Raw genomic sequence first — 20,735 nt, 5'->3', positions numbered from 1 at the left:
TGTTTAACGGTCCCTTATATGGTTGACTCTAACACAGCACTCATGGCCAACAGCACTGTAGAACTCAGGCCTGAATGAAGCTTATCTGGCCCATTTATTTCTTCCAGAAGGCATGTCGCAGCCTTCTTGCATTTAGGAATACTAGATAGCACTTTACATAGCATTACATGCTATGTACAATAGCATAGCATTACATAGCATTACAGTGATGCAAGCAGCCGCAACTGTGATTGGTTAGTATTCCAAACATAACCTTTTTGCAGCACTTGGACTAGGCTTTCCAACACTACACCGGGGGCCATTTTATTTTATTTTTTTTTAAAGATTTTATTTATTTATTTGACAGACAGAAATCACAAGTAGGCAGAGAGGCAGGCAGAGAGAGGAGGGAGGCAGACTCCCTGCCGAGCAGAGAGCCCGATGTGGGGTTTGATCCCAGTACCCTGGGATCAGGACCTGAGCTGAAGGCAGAGGCTTTAACCCACTGAGCCCCCCAGGCACCCCCCGGGGCCATTTTAAACAGAGGAATCAACAAAGAGCAAAAGTGCAAAACAAATGGCACCAAATGAACCAGGAAAAGGAAATCTGTTTACAGCATGAGAGCTGAAACGAGAAGGCCACCTTGTTCCACCTCAATTATTTTGCTGTCATGAGGAAGAAAACACAGAACTCTTTGGTGTGATGGAGAAGAGTAACGGACCCAAGAGGCAGTTTACAGTTAGCATCTGGGTGCCTGGCAGTTCCCCCAAGCACACAGGGCCTATTGAAGATCTACCTTTATGTGGGGATATTTACAAAAAGATAGGAGACATTAGGGAGAAGAGTGTTGTACTAAATTATCACTAAATTATAAAACGCTAGGTTTAGTAGGTACCCCTCGAACATTGAAAAAGACAAATTTGGAACAAATGGAAGATTATATCTCACAGAGTAAAAATAAAAAATAATAGATGGCATACACTTGGAATAGCTTCGGAAGTTCAAGGACATTCACAGGTAGATATTAGGGAAAGGCAGGAACTGTTAGGCAGTTCTTAACAATGCACCACGCTGAATTTTTCGGACTCTGCTAAGGTGATGTGAAATGTGTGTGTCTGTCTCCTCGTCTGACAAGAAAGGCATGCTGACAATGGTGCCCAGGTTTGCGTAGTGGAACTTTACCTGAGAGTAGTTCTGTGGTCGGGAATAAGCATCCACCAGTGCCCACTCAGTGTGTGTGTGTGTGTTTAGGGAGAGGGGTAGCTGTCAGGAAACAGGAACAGCTCTGGCCATTTAGGCTTTTGGGTTCATTCTATGGGTGACTCTGTCTCTTCCATCCCAGAAGATTGCACACAAATCCTCAGCAAGATTACCTCATCACCTCAGAGCCTTCCCACAGGCTTCCATACCTTGTTGGCTTACTGTAAGATTAGTTTCTACCTCCAGGTCTCGTATTTGGTCCTTAATGAGGCAATTTGGGACCCAAAACCCAATCCTCACTTATATTCAACCTTCCTGGAAAAAGCAAATTATTAAGAGTTAATGTTGTGAAGCAGGGATTCTAACCAAAGGAAAGATCATTTGGCTGTCCACTAAAGAATATTATATAGGGAGCCTCTCCACTCCTATGTCTTTTCTGCCCATATGACTCAGCAAGTAGTTCCCCAATTCTGACTGATCAAGTGGTTCCCCTGCTTCAGATCTTACTTCTTTGATACCATAAGCATAAACACACTCTATTTTTTTTCCCTCTAGCAATTATTTAAAAGTCTAGTGCATGTCAGGGGCCTGTTCAAGGAGACTGACGAGTGTAATGAATGAATGAATACTGTAAAGAACGAAACAGAAAGGCCCACGCCCCTAGTTATTCATACATGCATATATGAATAGAGTAACAATGTGGTATTTAAACTGGTATGGCCCTGCCTGGACCAATCAGAAGAGGTGCTGGCAGTAGTCCCGGAGCAGGATTCTGGAAGGGCAGTGATAGCAACCCTTTGGATTGTGTGGAGAACCAGGGAAACTGGGAGAACCAGGGAAACTGGGAGAAGTGTGGGGATAGTAAAGGGCATTTGGAGAGTTCAGGATAACAGCTATTTCCCATCTTGTATGGAAGTATTTCAGTACCTTTTACAACTGATGTGGTTGAATATGAGCCCTGGTAATACATGCCATGGAAAACTCAAATGGCACAAGAATAGAGCGTCTTGTCTCAGAAACAGGAGAGAATATTCATGTTTTAGAATGGAACTCCTTTGGGTGGGGGATGCAGTAAAGAGAGTGCAAAGGGAATAGAAAGTGAATGCAGTACCTGAATGGTTGTTTAAGTCTCCATAAGCAATGGACTTTTTTATAGCATTCTGTGAAAACAAAATACCCTTAATCTTACTATTTACCTGAAGTGAGTCATGATCTCAAGGTCTTGATGTAAAGGATGAGGGTATGTAAACAACAGATGCTTTAGAGGGGAAAATAAAAATTAGTAACATTTGAATTTAATGTCTAAGTATTAATAACCCTCTCTCTCATTGTCTTTTTTTTTTCTAAGATTTTATTTATTTATTTGACAGAGAGAGATCACAAGTAGACAGAGAGGCAGGCAGAGAGAGAGAGAGAGAGAGAGAGAGAGAGAGAGAGAGAGAGAAGCAGGCTCCCTGGTGAGCAGAGAGCCCGATGTGGGACTCGATTCCAGGACCCCGAGATCATGACCCGAGCCAAAGGCAGCGGCTTAACCCACTGAGCCACCCAGGTGCCCCTCTCTCATTGTCTTAATGGGAGAGCATGGTATGGGATGTAACGTCCTAAGTAAATGACAAGAAGTAGAAGCAGCAGAAGGCCCATCCCAAGTATCATAGTAGCTGTAGATCTGGTCGGCCTCTAGGCAATAAAGAGTGGATATTTCCCTCGAAACTGTATTTCTGAAGACAAAAAAATTGCATCTTAGTTTTAATAGGCTGTGGTTTCTCATTTTTCATGTTGAAGCCCCTGGGTCCAATAAAAGCATTTTTAAGTAATAATTTTTAAGAAAGTGACTTGTAAGGGTATCAAGAGTTTTGAGAAGTATGTCTGGGAACTATGAGTGCCAGAGAGAAGAAAACCTTTAGGTCTTATTTAGTGTCCTTAATATCATGATTTCAGGAAAAGGAAAGAAGACATCTCCAGACCCTGTTTTCAAGCTTATGAGAAAAGTTATATTGTTCAGAGCATGTGCGTAGCATCTTCTTTCAATAGTTTGCCAAAAACTTAACACAGGGTTTCTTAGTTTGAGATTTTTCTGGAGAGATGATGCAGATCTTTAAATTATTTCTCAGAGGTATCTCTAACTTATGAAAAAAATTAAGAACCACTGGCATAATGGAAAAATTCATTCATTCATTCCACAAACATTTATGCACTGCCTATTATATACCAGGTACTAGTCTCGGCACTGGGGATATAGCATAGAACGAGTCCAGTGAGGTCCCTATTCTCAAGGAGTCTGTATTCTATTGAGAGGTTTGGGAAGGTTTATGGGAATCAGACACCAGGGTTTAGATACTGGTATTGTATAAGCAGGTTATTTGCCTCTCTGAGCCTTCATTTCTTCATCTATAAGGTAAGAATAAGGGGGTAAGAACAAAAACGATTCAGCTATCTAGCACAAAGGCATAAATTCAATAAATAGTAACTATTATTAAACTCCCATCACCAGGAGGAAGTAGGTATAGGTTAGAGAGCTATCATTTTTATAGATAAATAGATAGATAGATAGATATAGAGCTTCATTTTTATAGATAAGTTTAAGTGTAAAGGGGTTACATGCATCATGTTAGCCAAGGGAGTGATTAACATAGCTATGATCTAGGCTTGCTAGCTGATAGGTTGACTGGCTCTTGATTTTCCTTCTCCACATTCTTTCCCTTAATTAGGCCTCTGCCAGATTCATCAGCTTTAAAGAACCATTGAATTATTTATTTAGAACACAGTTTGGCAAACTATGGCCGACTGCCTGTTTTTATATGGCCCTCAAGCTAAGTGTAGCTTTTTATAGTTTTAAATGGTTGAAACAAAGAGAAATAGTGTTTTGTTATACTTGAAAAATCATTTCAACTTTAAATTCCAGTGTCCATAAATAAAGTCTTATTGGAACACAGGCACGCCCATTTGCTCAAGTGTTGTCTATAGCTGCTTTCATGCTACAGCAGCAGAGCTGAATGGTTGTGACAGAAACCATATGGCCTGAAAAGCCTAAAATATTTATGATCTGGCCCTTTACCAAAAAAGTTTGCCAGCCCTGCTTTAAAATGTCATTTTCTCTTGAAGACATACCAAATACATCATACAACTTCTGGATTGGGGATGTGACATAATTTAAAATTAAAGAGCCAGGTGTAACTGAGAAGTCTGGAAAGTGAGACACTTTGATCACAGCAATTAGAATATTTAAAGAAGACAATAGCTAGTATTTATGAGACTTTCAGAAGTATGAAGGTATTTGATACTCACATTAATTCCAAGAGGTAAGTGCTCTTTATATATGAGAGAGCTGAAATTCAAAGAGGTTGGGAACCATGTCCAGGTCACATAGCTAGTGAATGGCTGAGCTGGGATTTGAATCGAAGCCTATGCTTCTATATATCAGACAAAAGCCATATAAAGGATAGCCCAAGAGCCGAAGTAATAAAGTCCATATAGGTAGATTTACCCAATCTTCTCTGCCTTTCCAAAATCTACTCTCTAAAATTACCTTGTGGTTAGTTTCTTTTTTTTTTTCTTTTTTAAAGATTTTATTTATTTATTTGACAGAGATGACAAGTAGGCAGAGAGGCAGGCAGAGGGAGAGGAGGAAGCAGGCTTCCTGCCGAGCAGAGAGCCCTATGCGGGGCTTAATCCCAGGACCCTGGCATCATGACCTGAGCCTAAGGCAGAGGCTTTAACCCACTGAGCCACCCAGGCGCTCCCCTTGTGGTTAGTTTCTTCTTTCTCTTCCGAAAAATGGGGAAAATGCCTAGCTTGTAAGTTTACTGTAAGAATTAGAGATAATATATTTACAATTCCTTGTGTCCTATCAATGATAGCTACTACTATTTCATTACTATTGTGCAGGAAACGTTTTTGTAAGATGTGTGGGTAGCAAATCTGTTAAGGCAACTCTGGAAGCAGGGGGAGGTGGTAGCTATGACAGAAGATCGTTAAATATGTTCCCTTGTCCCTGAAAGGCCCAGCAAGCAGTCCCAGGCTGCCAGTTGCCTAAACTGGGCAGCTTTTTCTCCTGGAGAGGGTTTCTGCACCTATGGTGAAGGAAAGGAGCAATAAAGACTGCTGAAGTTGGGATGAGGGGTCAGTACTTGACAGCCAATGTACAGTGCCTGCTTCTGTCCAAAGTCTGGGCCCGATGTAAGAATCAACATCAGCATGTGGAGAGGAACCAGCTCTCATGCTGGACAGGAAAGACAGGAGGCAGCGACTGGGAGGTTAAAGGAGAATAAGCAGTTGTAAGTTAAACTCCAGAATTCTCTTCTGTGAGGAAGGAAACTGGGAAGATTGAGCCATAGGAAAGAGCTACACCACTACTCTGAACCCTGACACTGGCGACCAGGGGAAACCCTTGCTGCCAGATTAGACAGAGAAATGTGGCCACAGGTATCTCGCCTGGTCACCAACCTAGGGGTTTCTCTGTCTCCCAGGAACAAATAGCAATTCCTTTCTTAGTGTGGGCCAGGCACTGTGCCAAGTGTGACTATATTTTCTCAGGTGATTCTCACAACCATTAAGTGAAGCAGATATTGCTAGCAACTCTTTATAGATATGAAAACTGAAGCTTAGAAGGGCTAAGTGACTCCATTCCCAGAACAACACTGCTAGTTAGTAAGCATCAGTCAGGATTTGAACCTAGTCTTTGGACATCTATTCTATGGCCCTTTCAATTACTCCTTAGTTGCTACCCATGGCCAGTGACTTATGTGGGTAACAATTCATTCAACAAATACTTATTGAGACACTGTTCTCCTAATAAGTACAACTTGGAGATGTGCCTTAGAAGGAGGACATACTGCAGCAAAGCCCAAACAACACAGGAGGGAGGTTGGAGGACAGTGGGAATGTGGAATGATTGGTAATGGGTATGGGGCTTCCATTTAGGGTGTTAAAAATGTTGTAAAAGTAAATAGTGGTGATGGTTGTACAATGCTAAGCATACTAAAAACCACTGACCTATACACTTTAAGTGGGTGAATTTTATGATATGTGTTACTTTACAAACAAAGCTGCTAAAAAAAAAAGAGAGAAAACTAAAAGATGAACATACCAAAAAAGGATAAACTCCACAGAAGAAGAATAGAAATAGGCATAGTCATGAGAGCTTTTATATCCAAAAAATATAATATAGGATGGTATTATATTACAATTTGATTTAGGTACATGTCACAATAAATTATAAACATAAAAACAGAACAAATGAAAAGTCCTAGATGCAGAGTGGTCTCACCCTGTGCAATGCATTCCACTACTGTGAACTAAAAAAAATGGTGCTCTTGCCTTTTCCTCTCTTTCTGTGTAATTTCCATGGGGGTTATGTGAGGCTCCAAATTGAATTTTCTAGGACAGCATTTTCCATAGCAACAGGATGGATTCAACAAGGAAATGTTAGCACCTCGTAGTTCTGGTCTTGTACTAAGTGCTCTACAAAGAAAACAACTGTGCAGCATGTCTGGGCTTCACTTACACTTTAAGTTGATTGATAACCTCTGCTGCTAACTCTTGAACTCTGGTCCACCCTGGAACTTGGCTGAGCAAGTGCAACTTAGATTAAAAAAAAAAATGATAAATAATAAATTAAAAAAAAACGAAAACTTCTTCAAAGGACACAAGAGGGAATGTCAAAGCCAAGCAGCTGTGCAAACCCAGTTAAACCACAGAGCTCTAGCTATAGATGGCAAAAGGTCATCCTGAAACTGCCTAGAATCTACTGGCTAGGAGTCCAACTGGCCTTAACCTGCCTGGGCCTCTACTTCCTCATCTGTTTGAAAACCAAAGCCATCCTTTGTGATAAGTTTTAATACCTACTTTACTATTAGAAATAAAATTCACCTACAATGTTTTTAAAAAAATCAGTGTTTGAATTTACAATAACCATTTCAAAATGAGTATGTCAGACGTGTCTAAACTAGAAGACATGATGAAATAATCAAATGCTTAGTATACCTCCTTATAAAAAATAAATTTGGATTTTAAAGAAGCAAAAGATGGGAGGCCATTCCAAAGTTATAATAAAATGGTCTTATTTATATTTAATAAGAGAAGCAGGGCTCACAACCCAAATCAAGTAACAGACTGCTAAAATGGAGAAAATCAGGCAGAACTAGGCCTTATCTATAATGTGAAGCCGGAACAATTTTCTTATGCTGTGCTACAGGATGAGGCAGTGAGGTATCATACAGGACATATCTTCTTTCTTGATAACCACATGTATGGAGAGCCATGCATTCACTGAACTTAAAGATCTTACAGATGGGTTAAAGATGCTGGATCAGAAACACAATAATTTCCATAACACAGATTATTATAAGGCTTCTATATAGGATGTCATGAAGGAAAAATATTTTTTAAAACAGACCTTACAAAATTCAGTGACAGTCTCACATTTCATGTATCTCCACTACCATAATAATTTGTGCAAGTATATGTTTTAGTAAGTAGGGAAATAATTTGAATTTGATACACATACTATCTCTGTTAATAAATGAGTTCCTCTTATAACTCTCTCCTGGTATTTTTTTCCCCAGCACCCAATTAGAAAAAAACGCAGAAGGGTAAAAAACCCAGTCTACAAGTATGTTTGTTCATTTTTCAGAACTCCAAAACTTATTTTAGAAAACTGAGAAAAGAGAGAAGACTTATTCAAAGCTATTTTAAAGGAAGAACAATTTTTAAATAGGTTTCACAGGTGAAAATTAAGATGTTTGCAGACTATTTCTCAGAACTATCAAGGAATATAATGGTGTGGGGGGGATATTTTTTCCTGCAAAAAAGCTATGAATTCAGGAAGAATCTCATGTTATCATTAGTTACAGATGATAAATGTGGAAGAGAACAGTAATGTACAAGTTGAGTCTAATGATCCTAATACCTTTTTACTGGACCACAACCTAGCAAGACAACCTTAAAAAAAATTGCATTTATCTTTGTCAATTTCTTATCATATTATACAATGGTTTAAAAAAACCTTAGCCATTTTCCCTCCAGAGAAACATCACTTTTATATTAAGAATTTCTGAGAAAATACAATTTAATGTTAAATAACTTTTTAAATAAGCAACTTACACTGATGTTTTATATTATTTTTTATAGGAGTATAAGCTTTGAAGTCAGACTTGGATTTGAATTCTGATTCTATCACTCAATATATAAGATATGTGAAGTGCTTAGTAAAGCTGAAGGCACATGGTAAGTCCTCTTATCAAAGCAATGGTAGCTGCCTTTTATAAACACTTACCACGCATGCTTTATGAGTCTTACTGCATTTATTTCTTATATTCGAGATTATCCCTGTTTAACACATGAAAACTCTTAGATTCAGAAAAGGCTGAGAAACATGCCCATGGCCTGAACCGAGGTGTGTCAGGAGCCAAAGCATCAGTGCTAACCATCATTAAAAATTCTTGTGTGTGTGGGAAGGGCAGAGGAAATTTGAGTGTGTGAGCATGTGGGTGTGTTTGGTGGGGGATTCAGGAATTTTTTATGAGAATTAGACATTTTTCACGCTGATGAAAAATGTATAAAAAGTTAATATTCATGTTCTGATTATTGCCTTAAGATCAAATTTCGCCAGGACATTTCAGTGCCTAGGTTTGCATTTGTGTTTGCTTGCACAGCAGAGCCAAGTTCTGGTTTAGTTGTGGGAGGCTTATGGAAAACAGAGACTGACTAAATAGGGAAATGATGCAGTGAAGATAGATGAAGACCAGATAACATCACTGTGTACTACAATGACAATAAAGAGTCTGAACTGAGAAACGCAGTGGGAGAACTGAGTCACCTTGTGGCACGCACAGCACTCGGCAGATGTATGCAGAACTCAAAAGAACCTGTGAGACAGCACTCCACACACAATCATGTTACAACTGACAGTTTTGTTTCGGTGAAACATCATCATCCATCATATTTCACTAATGTTATTTTAAATTTTATTGGTTTCATAGTTTTGCTCATGTCTATCTATAAACTTCTTTGGGTTTTATACTTGTGCAAAAGCTGTAAACATAAAACATTATACATAGCTTTATGTTCATATATACTTAGGTAACATAAATAATGGAGTGAAAAGTGAGGAACTTTGCTGCTATAAACATTCGGGTACACGTGCCCCTTCGGATCACTATGTTTGTATCTTTAGGGTAAATACCCAGTAGTGCAATTGCTGGGTCATAGGGTAGTTCTATTTTCAACATTTTGAGGAACCTCCATGCTGTTTTCCAGAGTGGTTGGACCAGCTTGCATTCCCACCAACAGTGGAGGAGGGTTCCCCTTTCTCCACATCCTCTCCAGCATCTGTCATTTCCTGACTTGTTAATTTTAGCCATTCTGACTGGTGTGAGGTGATCTATGGAAAGAACCTAGATGTCCATCAACAGATGAATGGATCAAGAAGATATGGTATATATACACAATGGAATACTATGCAGCCATCAAAAGAAATGAAATCTTGCCATTTGCGACGACGTGGATGGAACTAGAGCGTATCATGCTTAGTGAAATAAGTCAATCGGAGAAAGACAACTATCATATGATCTCCCTGATATGAGGACATGGAGAAGCAACATGGGGGGGTAGGGGGATAGGAGAAGAATAAATGAAACAAGATGGGATTGGGAGGGAGACAAACCATAAATGACTCTTAATCTCACAAAACAAACTGGGGGTTGCTGGGGGGAGGTGGGATTGGGAGAGGGGGAGCAGGCTATGGACATTGGGGAGGGGAGGCGAACCATAAGAGACTATGGACTCTGAAAAACAACCTGAGGGTTTTGAAGGGTCAGGGGTGGGAGGTTGGGGCAACCTGAGGGTTTTGAAGGGTCAAGGGTGGGAGGTTGGGGGAACAGGTGGTGGGTGATGGGGAGGGCACGTTTTGCATGGAGCACTGGGTGTTGTGCAAAAAGAATGAATACTGTTACGCTGAAAAAATAAATAAATAAATAAAAAGGGAAAAAAAAAAAAAAAAAAGAAAAGTGAGGAACTAAGAGAGCCTTTCTTTATTAAAAGGGGATGCGCATTATTTAAGTTTGAAAAACACGGCTCAATACTGAACTGCTTGTGTGCATGGGCATCCGCAGGTCATTTAACCTTTCTATCACCTCTTACCTCATTGGATTTGTAGGATTAAGTGAGATAATGAAAGTGAGTGTCCGGCCCACAGAAGGGATTAGGACAGTTGTTATCTCATTCTTCAAAACAGGGAAGATACGGAAGCTGATATAGTCCAGCTCTTTCACTTGTGATCTTGGAACCGGGAGTATTGATAATCACCTGAGCTTGTTAGAAACTAAGAATCCCAGGCTCCTCCCCAGAGCTACTATATCAGAATCTGCATCTTAATATAGTGCCAGCTAATTTAATATATGCACATTAAAGTTTGGGAAGCACTAGTCTAGATCCCCATAGAGAAGGCTGGCAGTAAAATTTACTGCATTTTGTACTACTATGTAGGTTAATCTCAGCGATTAGAGAAAAGCCAGGTATAAATGACCAAAACAGACTATCCTACCCTGGGGTTCAATACATACAGACATTATTTTACTACTGGTTCTTCATAGGCTATATATCCCACCGAGTGGGATCCTCTTCAAATGGGATCAGACTTCTAATTCAGAAAGACTAAAATAAATTCATAAAAGCATTCTGAATAAACAAATTTTAAGATCATGTCAATAAAACGTTTTTAGGTCTCCTGTGCCCAACAGCAATTAAAATCATTTACGTATTTTAAGCTCATAATTAAATATTTGGGCCCACAAGAACTAGTCTGACAAAGTATTGGCTCTGTTTACAATGACTGTGTGCTTATACTAGCAAAACACATTGCAAAAAAAAAAAAAAAAGTATGACTGTGATATAAAATGTATTAATTTTAACTGTTCAACAAAAATATTAGGTCACATCCAGTAGTTACGATTTTGTTAGTGTAATTCACCTAGAAAATATCTTTGTTTTTCTCCTTGAACTCAGTGGCCCTATACATTTAATGCTTACTTCACTTAAAAAGATTAGGTACTGTTCCTGGAAGCAAAGAAAACAAAATTAACAACTAATATCCAGGAGAGCCACTAATATATAAAATGACCTTGATATCATCTGCTTAAGGGCTATTTTGATCGAATCCAAGCTTGAACTATGTTATTTATTGCTCTATGTTCTCTATATATGGGCCATAGAAACCACATTTCAAGACTGTAATGCAAAGTAGATTACCATGTGTATGTGCATGCATGCATGCACGTATGTATGTATGTATGAAGGTATATATGTACACGTGTGTATATATGCATATGTAGATACGGTTTGGTCTACTAGGCAATTCTTATAACCTCTGTGTTTCTGATATGACCTAGGTCAAAGGTAGAGTCCTCCTTTAATCTTTCATGGTTTCAGGCAATCCTGAACCAAGAGTTAACCATAAACTAGGAGGTATATTAGTGCCAGTATAGGTAAAACACTCTAGTCCATGGTGACTATGATGACTGTAACTTAATAAGAGAATGACAATCTGACACTCCTGGTTAACTCCAATTTTAGAGGTGTATATGCTATTTTGCAGTCCTTTGGGTCCTTAATACAATCAATCCACTGTTCTTAGAACCATACAATCTTTCTCTTTCTAGTACTTCAAATTTTAATAATTTCATATAGTAATCGATATAAACTCTATATATACATACATGGACAATCCAGGGAAACACAAAGAGTTATTTTTAGCTTATACTGAAACTATATTATCATTTTCCTATTAGCTATTGCAAAGAAAAGAAACCATTACTTACAGTTTGAATTCACTGAACGATATCTCAGCAAACAGAAAATAGGTAAAAAAAGGCAAGCCATGTTCTTCTACTAGAGTGGTTACATGCGTCCCTCTCTAGAAACATAAGATATTTTAATCCTTCCAGATTTCAGATATATGATAAAAAAATCTATACCCCATTTTTCCTATCAAAAATACTCTAAAAATCCTCTGTTCTTTAGTCTCAAACTAACTGAATCCCTTTGAGAAAATAAACACAATAGGGTACTGGCCAACAAAGTAAGGTGTGTATTAAAGAAAAGAAAATCTTAAACCACTTGGTCTCTAAGCCTTAAGACAGTCTAATAAAGGCAGTTTTTTTTCCAAGAGGTTATTTTCACTGTCAAGAAACTTGGATATAGGTAAGTCAAGAAGAATCCAAATACATGCTGAAGAAAGGTACTTGTTTAAGAAAATCCTATTATGCCTTGCATGAATTAATGAATTTACTTAATATTTTGTATGTTGTTTCTTACTCAGTTCAACTAGCATTTGGCATGACCAAAGTTTAATTAAATTAAGGAGTTGGTGGTGCTTTGAATTAACATCAGATGCTAGTACTCATCTCCACCCAGTCATCCTTTTATCCTCTAATGTGTCTCTGAAAATGGCATGTGTTCTCCAGGCAACCCAACCTTTTGACAAAGGCAGATATATACGGAACGTTACATAATCATTTCACTATCAAGGTCACTATCTTCCTTTGGTAGGATTTAATACATTGAAACACTTTTATTACATAACACTTTAGATAGCTATGAAAGCATGAATTTGGTCCCATACCAAATTTAGTTTCACTGAGAAGTGCAACCCTTATCTAGAGTCACCATTAAATTATGAAATGCAGTTAGTACGTATATAGTTCCACACTAACTTTATACCCTAGGACATCAAATGAACAAGAATCTCACTATATATAGAATCCTGCTTGTGTTACTAGACATTAATATACTCATATGAATATAGCAAAGGGACAGTCTTTCAAAATTATTGCCTATAAGAAATTCTACACATCAATTTTCTTCCTTTCAAATGGCAAAGTAGCTTGCAGCCTCTATTATCTATACAGGAAATGCCAATATACAGGCCAAATGCCAATCTGAGATAGCCAAATCCACTTTCAAAAAGGAAAAGCTGGCATATTTTTATAATTGCTCCTAGTGCAAAGATACCTCAAATATGATCTAACAATAGAATGGAGAAGATGAAGGTAATTTTTCAGATTTTTAAAGCTCAAGGCTTAAGGGACTGAAAGTAGTATTATCTGAGAGGAAGCTTATTAGTAGACATCTGACTGGCTGTCTGGATCTGATGACCTAGGGAACGGTAACAGGAAACCTTCACCCAATAAGCATATATAAGGAGCAAGTGGCTTTGATTTCTGACACAAAGCAAATGTGTCTGTTTCAGGCAAAAGATATGAGTGCCTATTGAAGGAATGTAAAGCCCCTTCTTGTTTGTAGGGGAAAACAGAGAACGGTGCTAATACAACTAAAGGGGGATTTCTCTGTCATAAAAGAAGTGTTTCCTTTATCCATTTAAGAATTAATTTGGGCACAGAGGAATGGGACCTTTGGAAGCACTGATCCTGAACACATTAGAACAGAACAGTTCTACTTTTTCTTCTCTGAACTGCCAATGTACATGATGGAGTGAGGGAGATGGGGGTGGGTGGGTGTAGGAATCAAAAAGAATATGAAGACACCCAGATGGAAATGATACTGATTTGACCTCAATTCAAGAAGAAATGTTTAAAATGGTTAACAGATGCCTCTTGTTAAAGTGTAGCACTGGGGGAGGAGGAGGCAAGAAGAAATTCTGGACAAAGTAGGAAGGAGGTCCTCAGAGTTGGGATTTTTTAGTAACAGCTCTTGTCCTAAGACAAGAAAAGTCACTCAAAATGTGCCAAGGCCAAGAGGAGTGCCTGGTAGTACACTCAAGTACATTTAGTACCACTTAAAAACTAACTGAAGTGACACCTACACAAACTCCCCTGGCATTTTTGCATCTGAAGACATCACAAGCCCTTTCTATATGCTGGCCTTATGATACCTCTGTAAGGTCCGTATCATAATCCTAATTTTTATTCATAAGCGAGCTAAGGCACAAATAGAGCCTGAGTGGCAACAGCAGTCTGGAATTTTGTTCACTGTAACACACTTCCTCCATTTTAACGTAGGCAACTCTAAAGACACTGTGAGGAAATGTCCTTAGAGGCAGCAGCTGTAAAGCCCAACAAAATCACAACTCTGGCGAGACAGCACCCTCTCTAAAGGCTCAGTGATGAAGTCCAGGAGATGAATTTCACATAAGAGTACTAATGAGTGCAGTCCTTTAAAAAGGACACCAAATCACCATGAATACAGGAAAAAGGCAGAAGATACAGTTTTCTTATTTTCCCCCACTGTTGAGACTGGAACAGTGACAATTTTAACAAAACATGTAATCCAAAATCTTAATCTTCACTGGTGCAGTAAGATTCTAAGACCGATATTTTGCTAATGATTTCAATGTTTTGATCAGATGCATTTCCACATCCTTGATCCCAGACAGTTCTCTTCTACCATAACCAAATTATCTGTATGAAATGTAATGCCAGGATCTGAAGGAAACAATGCATACGGTCAGCATACACTGGTTCTCTGTATTTTGAGAAACACTTAAGTACACAAAGGAAGCGTGCAACGTTAAAGAAATGGCGTGAACAATACTGGTGGCTTGTCTAATGGAAAATCCAGTGTCCTTTCAGGAAACTGAAGATACTCAAAAGTTGCTCCCCAATTTCTATTAACAACCCTCTAAAAATGAACATTTTCATTTGATACAAATATACAAATTTAAAGTAGTGTGCAGTTCAGAATGGCCTACCATTGTCAGATTGCTTATGTGCCAGAAAATATACAGTCAATAAAAAAATACCAGAGAGGTGGGGACAAAAGGCTCTCTGGATCTGAACAGCAAAAATGAATTTCACTTCAGTAGGTAGCGATTCGTGGAGAAAGAGATGTCCTTGGAAACCAGTAGCACTAAAAGACGGCAGGTCACAAATCTGGTGACGGGGGATAAGATGTATAGTAAGGCCCATTTTCCTGTGGAAGGAAAAAAAAGACAAGAACATTAAGTAATAAAACCAATTTAAATGGGAATGTGAAAGAAAAGGATTTATAGTCAATGATACCGCATTTATAAGATGTCTAGCTCATGCCTGACCCTAAGCAAGGTGTGCTGCCATCAAAACGATTCTATTTCAGTCAGCCAGAGCTGGTACAGAGTGGGCAGAGGTCATTAAGATGATAATATTTTTCAATAACATTATTCCTTACTGAATATTCTAAATGCCAGATACTTTATAACAGCACTTTTCCTTCATTATCCCTTTATATTCTTACGTAATGCCATGAGGTAGGTAACCACTTTTTGCAGAAGAAGAAACTGAGAATCACACAGCTTGCATAACTCACCTAAATTCACCTAGTAGTAACAAGGAGTCTGACTTGAAATCCTCGTGTATTCAAATCTAGTGCCCAGATTATTTTGTTAGACTGGGTTGTCTTACTGCATATTGAACCTTAATACAGAATGATGGAACAGAAGAGTACATTTGAATTTTCTGACTTCATTTTGTCTAACTTTATCTTAATAAAAGTGAAGACAGTTAATTTGATGGTAGATGGACCTTTGATTACATTTATGGGACTTGGGATTCATTTCTCATTTTTTTTTTAAGATTTTATTTATTCATTTGACAGAATCACAAGTATGCAGAGAGGTAGGCAGTGATAGAGAGGAGGAAGCAGGCTCCCTGCTTGAGCAGAGAACCCAATGTGGGGCTTGATCCCAGGACCCTGAGATCATGACCTGAGCCGAAGGCAGAGGCTTAACCTACCGAGCCACCCAGGCACCCCTCGTTTCTCATTTTTAAGAAAGTATTTGACAAATAGTTTTTCAGTAAACTATAAACAGTTTAGTTTTAGCATTAATGTAGATAATAGGAATGGAGAATGAGACACAGCTGAAAGTAGCATTGCTTTATGGTATATTTACACTATTGGTTATGATGGAGCATTAAATCTAACCGGTTTTGAAAAGAGAGGTGGTTAAATGTCATTTGAGTAACTAAGGATATTAAAAACTTTTTTTTGGGGGGAAAGGGTGAGCAAGAACGTGAGTGGGGTGGGGGTGGGGGTGGGTAAGGAGGGAGGGAGACTCTTAAGTAGGCTCCACAACCAGTGTGGAGCCCAACTCAGGGCTGATCTCACGACCCTCAGATTATGACTTGAGCTGAAACAGAGTCCTACACTTTACTGACTGAGCACGCCCCCTGCTGGTGCCCCTAAAAGCTCTGACATTTTTCAGGGCACATGCTCTGGAGCAAGAACTGATTCAGCACCGTAGCCAGGAAAGCAAGAGAAGCTCTAGGAAAATTTACTTTTTGATTATAAATCTGGCCAGGTATTAAAAAGATTTTAAAAAATTAGGTAGAGACAAACCCTAGGATTGGCTGCATTTATCAAGATCTGTTATATTTACCACTCCTATAGCCTCAACATGCATGGAAGCTATGCTTAAGAAACATGCCTGAAGAGATAACTCTGTTTTGAAGTTCACTATCCATCTTTAAGATTTCTCCATTCCGAAGGGAGTTGAGGGAAATTGGAAGGGGAGATGAACCATGAGAGACTACGGACTCTGAAAAACAACCTGAGGGTTTTGAAGGGGTGGGGGGTGGGAGGTTGGGGAACCAGGTGGTGGGTAATAGAGAGGGCACGTATTGCATGGAGCACTGGGTATGGTGTAAAAACGATGAATACTGTTACGCTGAAAAAAAAAAAAAAAGATTTCTCCATTCCATTCTGTAACTACCAAATATTTTTAGGTTTTCCTATCTATATTAACTTGTGATAAAGTAAGAAGGGCAAATATAATTCTTAATGCTATGAAACAGAGCTTTTTATATTAGTCTCACACTGTGCAAAAAGACCACTGAACAATCCATTTTCTCTATTTCTGGAAACAATCTTAGAAATTTGAAGAATGGCTGCCAGGTATATTTGTGTACCCTCTTCTTTGACTATATTTTATATCTGTAAGAATGCTGACTAGCAGCCTTTCTGAAATGGTCTCCATAACATTTTGATATAGAGAGATAAAAATTACCTTCTAATTACCTTCAAAGGCTCCTTTCACGCCTATAAAACTTACGTCACTGTTCAAAGTCACAAAAGACCCAGAAAATAGAAGCCCTCGGAAATCAGCCAAACATGATACATTGTGCCCTGTCACACCTACTATATGCAAGGCACAACTGAATAGGACAGTAAATTAACCAATTCCTTCTCATTTCCTTTTCTCATCTCATTTTCATTTTCCTAGCAAAGGCAAATATTTCTTTACAAGATAATATCTAACCACTTACTGGATCTCCACACACACCTTGTGTGTCACAAACTGAACATTCCACCTGTCTCTTCTCACTCACTCCCTCAACACCCTCACTCCAATGCTCTTCCTTCAAACTGCCTCTCTGGCGTAGCAGCAATACCGTCCACCAAGTCTCCTTCAGCAGAAACTTTGGTAGTCACCTTAGGCATCCTTCCTCTTTCACCTCCCCTAATGGTTTACTCAGTCACCAGATGCTGTGGATTTTATTTCCTAAAATGTCTACTTCTAAATCTAAGATCTTCAAGTCATTGCCATTATCACTATTGCTGCCCTAGCTCTGGTCTCATTTCTCCTCTGGCCTTCTGATAGCCTCTTACTTGTCTACCTGCCCAAAGTGTTAACCTCCCTAGTTACTTTCTATGCTGTTTCTAAACAGAAATATAACGGTAGGTCTCCCTTGCAGAATACTCAAAGTGCTACAAGTAACATATAAGCTCTAGTATCCAGTGACCTGCCCTCCACTGGGCCTTCCCACATCATCTCCTAACACCTTCTTTTGTTTCTTCCCTGTTTTTATATCTCTCTTTCGCCTTTATATACAGACAGCCTAGTATCTCAATTTTAGAAAGCTCTAGTACAGGCACAGAGAGATGATCCAATCACCCAAGAGTTAGAATACAGTTTTTTTCCTAAAGATTTAATTTATTTATTAGAAGGAGACAGAACACGTGTGCACAAGTGAGGGAGGGGAAGAGGAAGAGGGAGAAGCAGGCTCCCTGCTGAGCAGAAAGCCCAACACATAGCTGGATCCCAAGACCCCAAGATCATGAACTAAGCCCCACTCAGAGGCTTAACTGACTGAACTACCCAGGTGCTCTGAGATTATAGGTTATTTTATTAAATTTTGATTAAGCACATCATTTGATATGTAAAATATAAGAAAAATATAAGAAAAACCTAAAAGAAGCAAACAAAACAAAGTTTGAGTGTGGTGTTGAAACTTAATGGAAGTTGGCGTTATAGGCCCTTAAGTATATAGAAAATGTGTTGGCTTTAAAAACAGGCATTTGGAACTAAAACTATTTTCAGCTTTTCTCAATTAACATTTTGGTAGTGTACTTCAGAGTGAGCATGTGATATTGAGTAAACTAAAAACAGGCATTTGGGTTTTCTAATCAATGCAATCCAACCTGTATATTATACCCTAGAAAATAAGTTATAAATCCAGACACTAGCTTTGAATAGTCATTCTGAATTTTAGGTCACAAAATATCTTTTAGAGTCTTTCATTTCCTGCTACCCATTTTTTTAATTATTAAGAAGAGAGATGTATACTTCAAAAGAATAACAATAAGGTCATTTTCTACTCCAGCAATCTACAATAAACACAAACTGATGTTCTTTCCCCCCTTCCCTATTCAATAATCTTTGTATCTATGATCCAGCTGCTTCAATTACAAATCCTCTTTGTTCAAAAGCCAAGCATGAAATTTTATTACCCATTAGAACACATTAAATACTCTGCTCTTCACATAAAGGGAGACAGAAATTATAGCTGAAGTTAAAGAAATGGTAGAGAGAAAATGTCTTGCAGAGTATTTATTTTAGTGTATACACGCTGTACAATAATTAGGGAAAAACAATTCATTCCAAACTGAATATAAGCTTCAAATATATTCCCTGACTCATGCATAAAGATATGTAATCAGCAACAGTTAAATAAGGAGACTGATGATCTTTTGGCCAAGTATGTTACTTACTTTTGTTTTTTAATTTTATTTTTTAACTACGAAAGCATGAATAAACACAATGGGATGGAGCTTTGATAAAATTCAAGACTAGCCCTTTAACAGTGTTTAAGTAATATATTCATAAATGCATCTATAAGTAATTATACTAATATTATTGGTTGATACTCTTAAAAACATTATATAAACTTTTGGCAAAATGAAACCTTTAGTAGGGTAAAGGCTACTAAGACAGCCTACTGTTTTGAATTAATACTGAAAAATGTCTCACACCAACAGATTCTTCTGACTCTACTTGCGTAGATAAAAAGTTAATCAATCTTAAGAAAATTAGGCAGAGGTGGTAGAAAATGGACAATATAAGCAAGGATTGGCTTCAAACCAATAGTAGGAAAATCACCTATTGAAAAGTTTACTGGGGGAAAGTCCTCTCTTAGGACAAAGCGTTTTCCTACTTACTGTAGGAAAAGAATGTCAAATGATAATAGCAAGTTTACTAGAACATGCTAATGGCATTCATATCCTCTTCTAATCAAAGGATGTCGTGCCCGTCAGCAGTGCCCTATAGAAAAGCTAAGATACTGCACCAGGTGAGGGAGAACTCCTGGTACTTCTTACCCTGGCATCATATTCAAGGACAAAAGGAGGAAAGTCAATCTGTTCTGGTGATATGGCAGAGAATAGCTGGTGGAGGCTGTCCACATGGTGGATTTTGTCCTTCAGTCCTGAGACAGAAAAGGTGGTAAAAAACCATGTTGATACCTAATTAAGAGAAGAGAAAACAATTTAAGCCAGTGGCCAAAGTTAGAAATACAAACACGGTTTTGTAGATTTATACTAGGTAGAAACTATGTTTCAAAATTGAAAGCATGTCAGGAAAAGCTTGTAATAAGTAATGTTTTTCAAAGTATGGGTTGTAGTTCATCAGTGAATTATGCAATCAGTTTAATGGATTATGAACAGCAGTAAAAACAACAATAAAAAGGAACAACACTAGAGTAACAATTACTGGGGAAGGCAGTAAGGGTGAGCAAAGTGTTTCAGGATGCTTTTGCTTCTGTTTAGGTGTCTCTCTGCTCCTATGTGTGTAGTATGTTGTCATGCAACAGATGCTTCTTACTGTGGATTATGGGCAAAATCCCTGGCATTATTTGGTAGAATAATGATTCATTGCTACTCTGAAAATGGTTAACATCTCCAAATTCACAAGCTCTTTTCATTTTTTCAAATGAGACTGAAAAGTTTGCCAATATTTGATACATTTATTTTTCAGCTGACATTTGGCATGTGGTCTCTTTCTTAATCAATCAAATCAAATCTTCTGTGGCTGTGTGGAGCCACCTTTGCTCATTTCACTTTGCAACATGCAATCCCTCTATAAAAGCTAGTCTGCAAAATCTGTTGGCTCCAAAAAAAGAAAAAAAATTCTTAATAGCAAACAATACTGACATAAACTAGGCAACAACTAGAACTCACAAATTATTGTTCATCTATCTAAATGCCAGTCTTAACTAGTCATGTTTACCAATGGCTTACACAATGGTTCTATGAGGTAGGTACAATATTGTTGCTATCCCCATTTTATCTACAGA

At 38.3% G+C, this 20,735-nt stretch overlaps 1 protein-coding gene across 1 annotated transcript in view; it reads right to left on the bottom strand.

Moving 5' to 3' along the window:
• Nucleotides 1–14,637: 14,637 nt before the first annotated feature.
• Nucleotides 14,638–20,735, bottom strand: part of GDAP2 (ganglioside induced differentiation associated protein 2) — a 63,247-nt gene continuing 57,149 nt past the window's right edge. Inside the window, exons 13-14 of the mRNA XM_046007082.1 lie at nt 19,762–19,905; nt 14,638–15,102 (exon numbers count right to left, since the gene is read on the bottom strand). Of these exons, the coding sequence (XP_045863038.1) occupies nt 15,055–15,102; nt 19,762–19,905 (192 nt within the window). The 3' untranslated portion in view covers nt 14,638–15,054. The remainder of the gene's footprint in view (nt 15,103–19,761; nt 19,906–20,735) is intronic.

This window comes from Meles meles, chromosome 1, assembly GCF_922984935.1.
Source record: "Meles meles chromosome 1, mMelMel3.1 paternal haplotype, whole genome shotgun sequence".
Taxonomy (NCBI): Eukaryota; Metazoa; Chordata; class Mammalia; order Carnivora; family Mustelidae; genus Meles; species Meles meles.
Note: the sequence above shows the minus strand (reverse complement) of the source record. Positions and strands in the feature narration are given on the sequence as shown.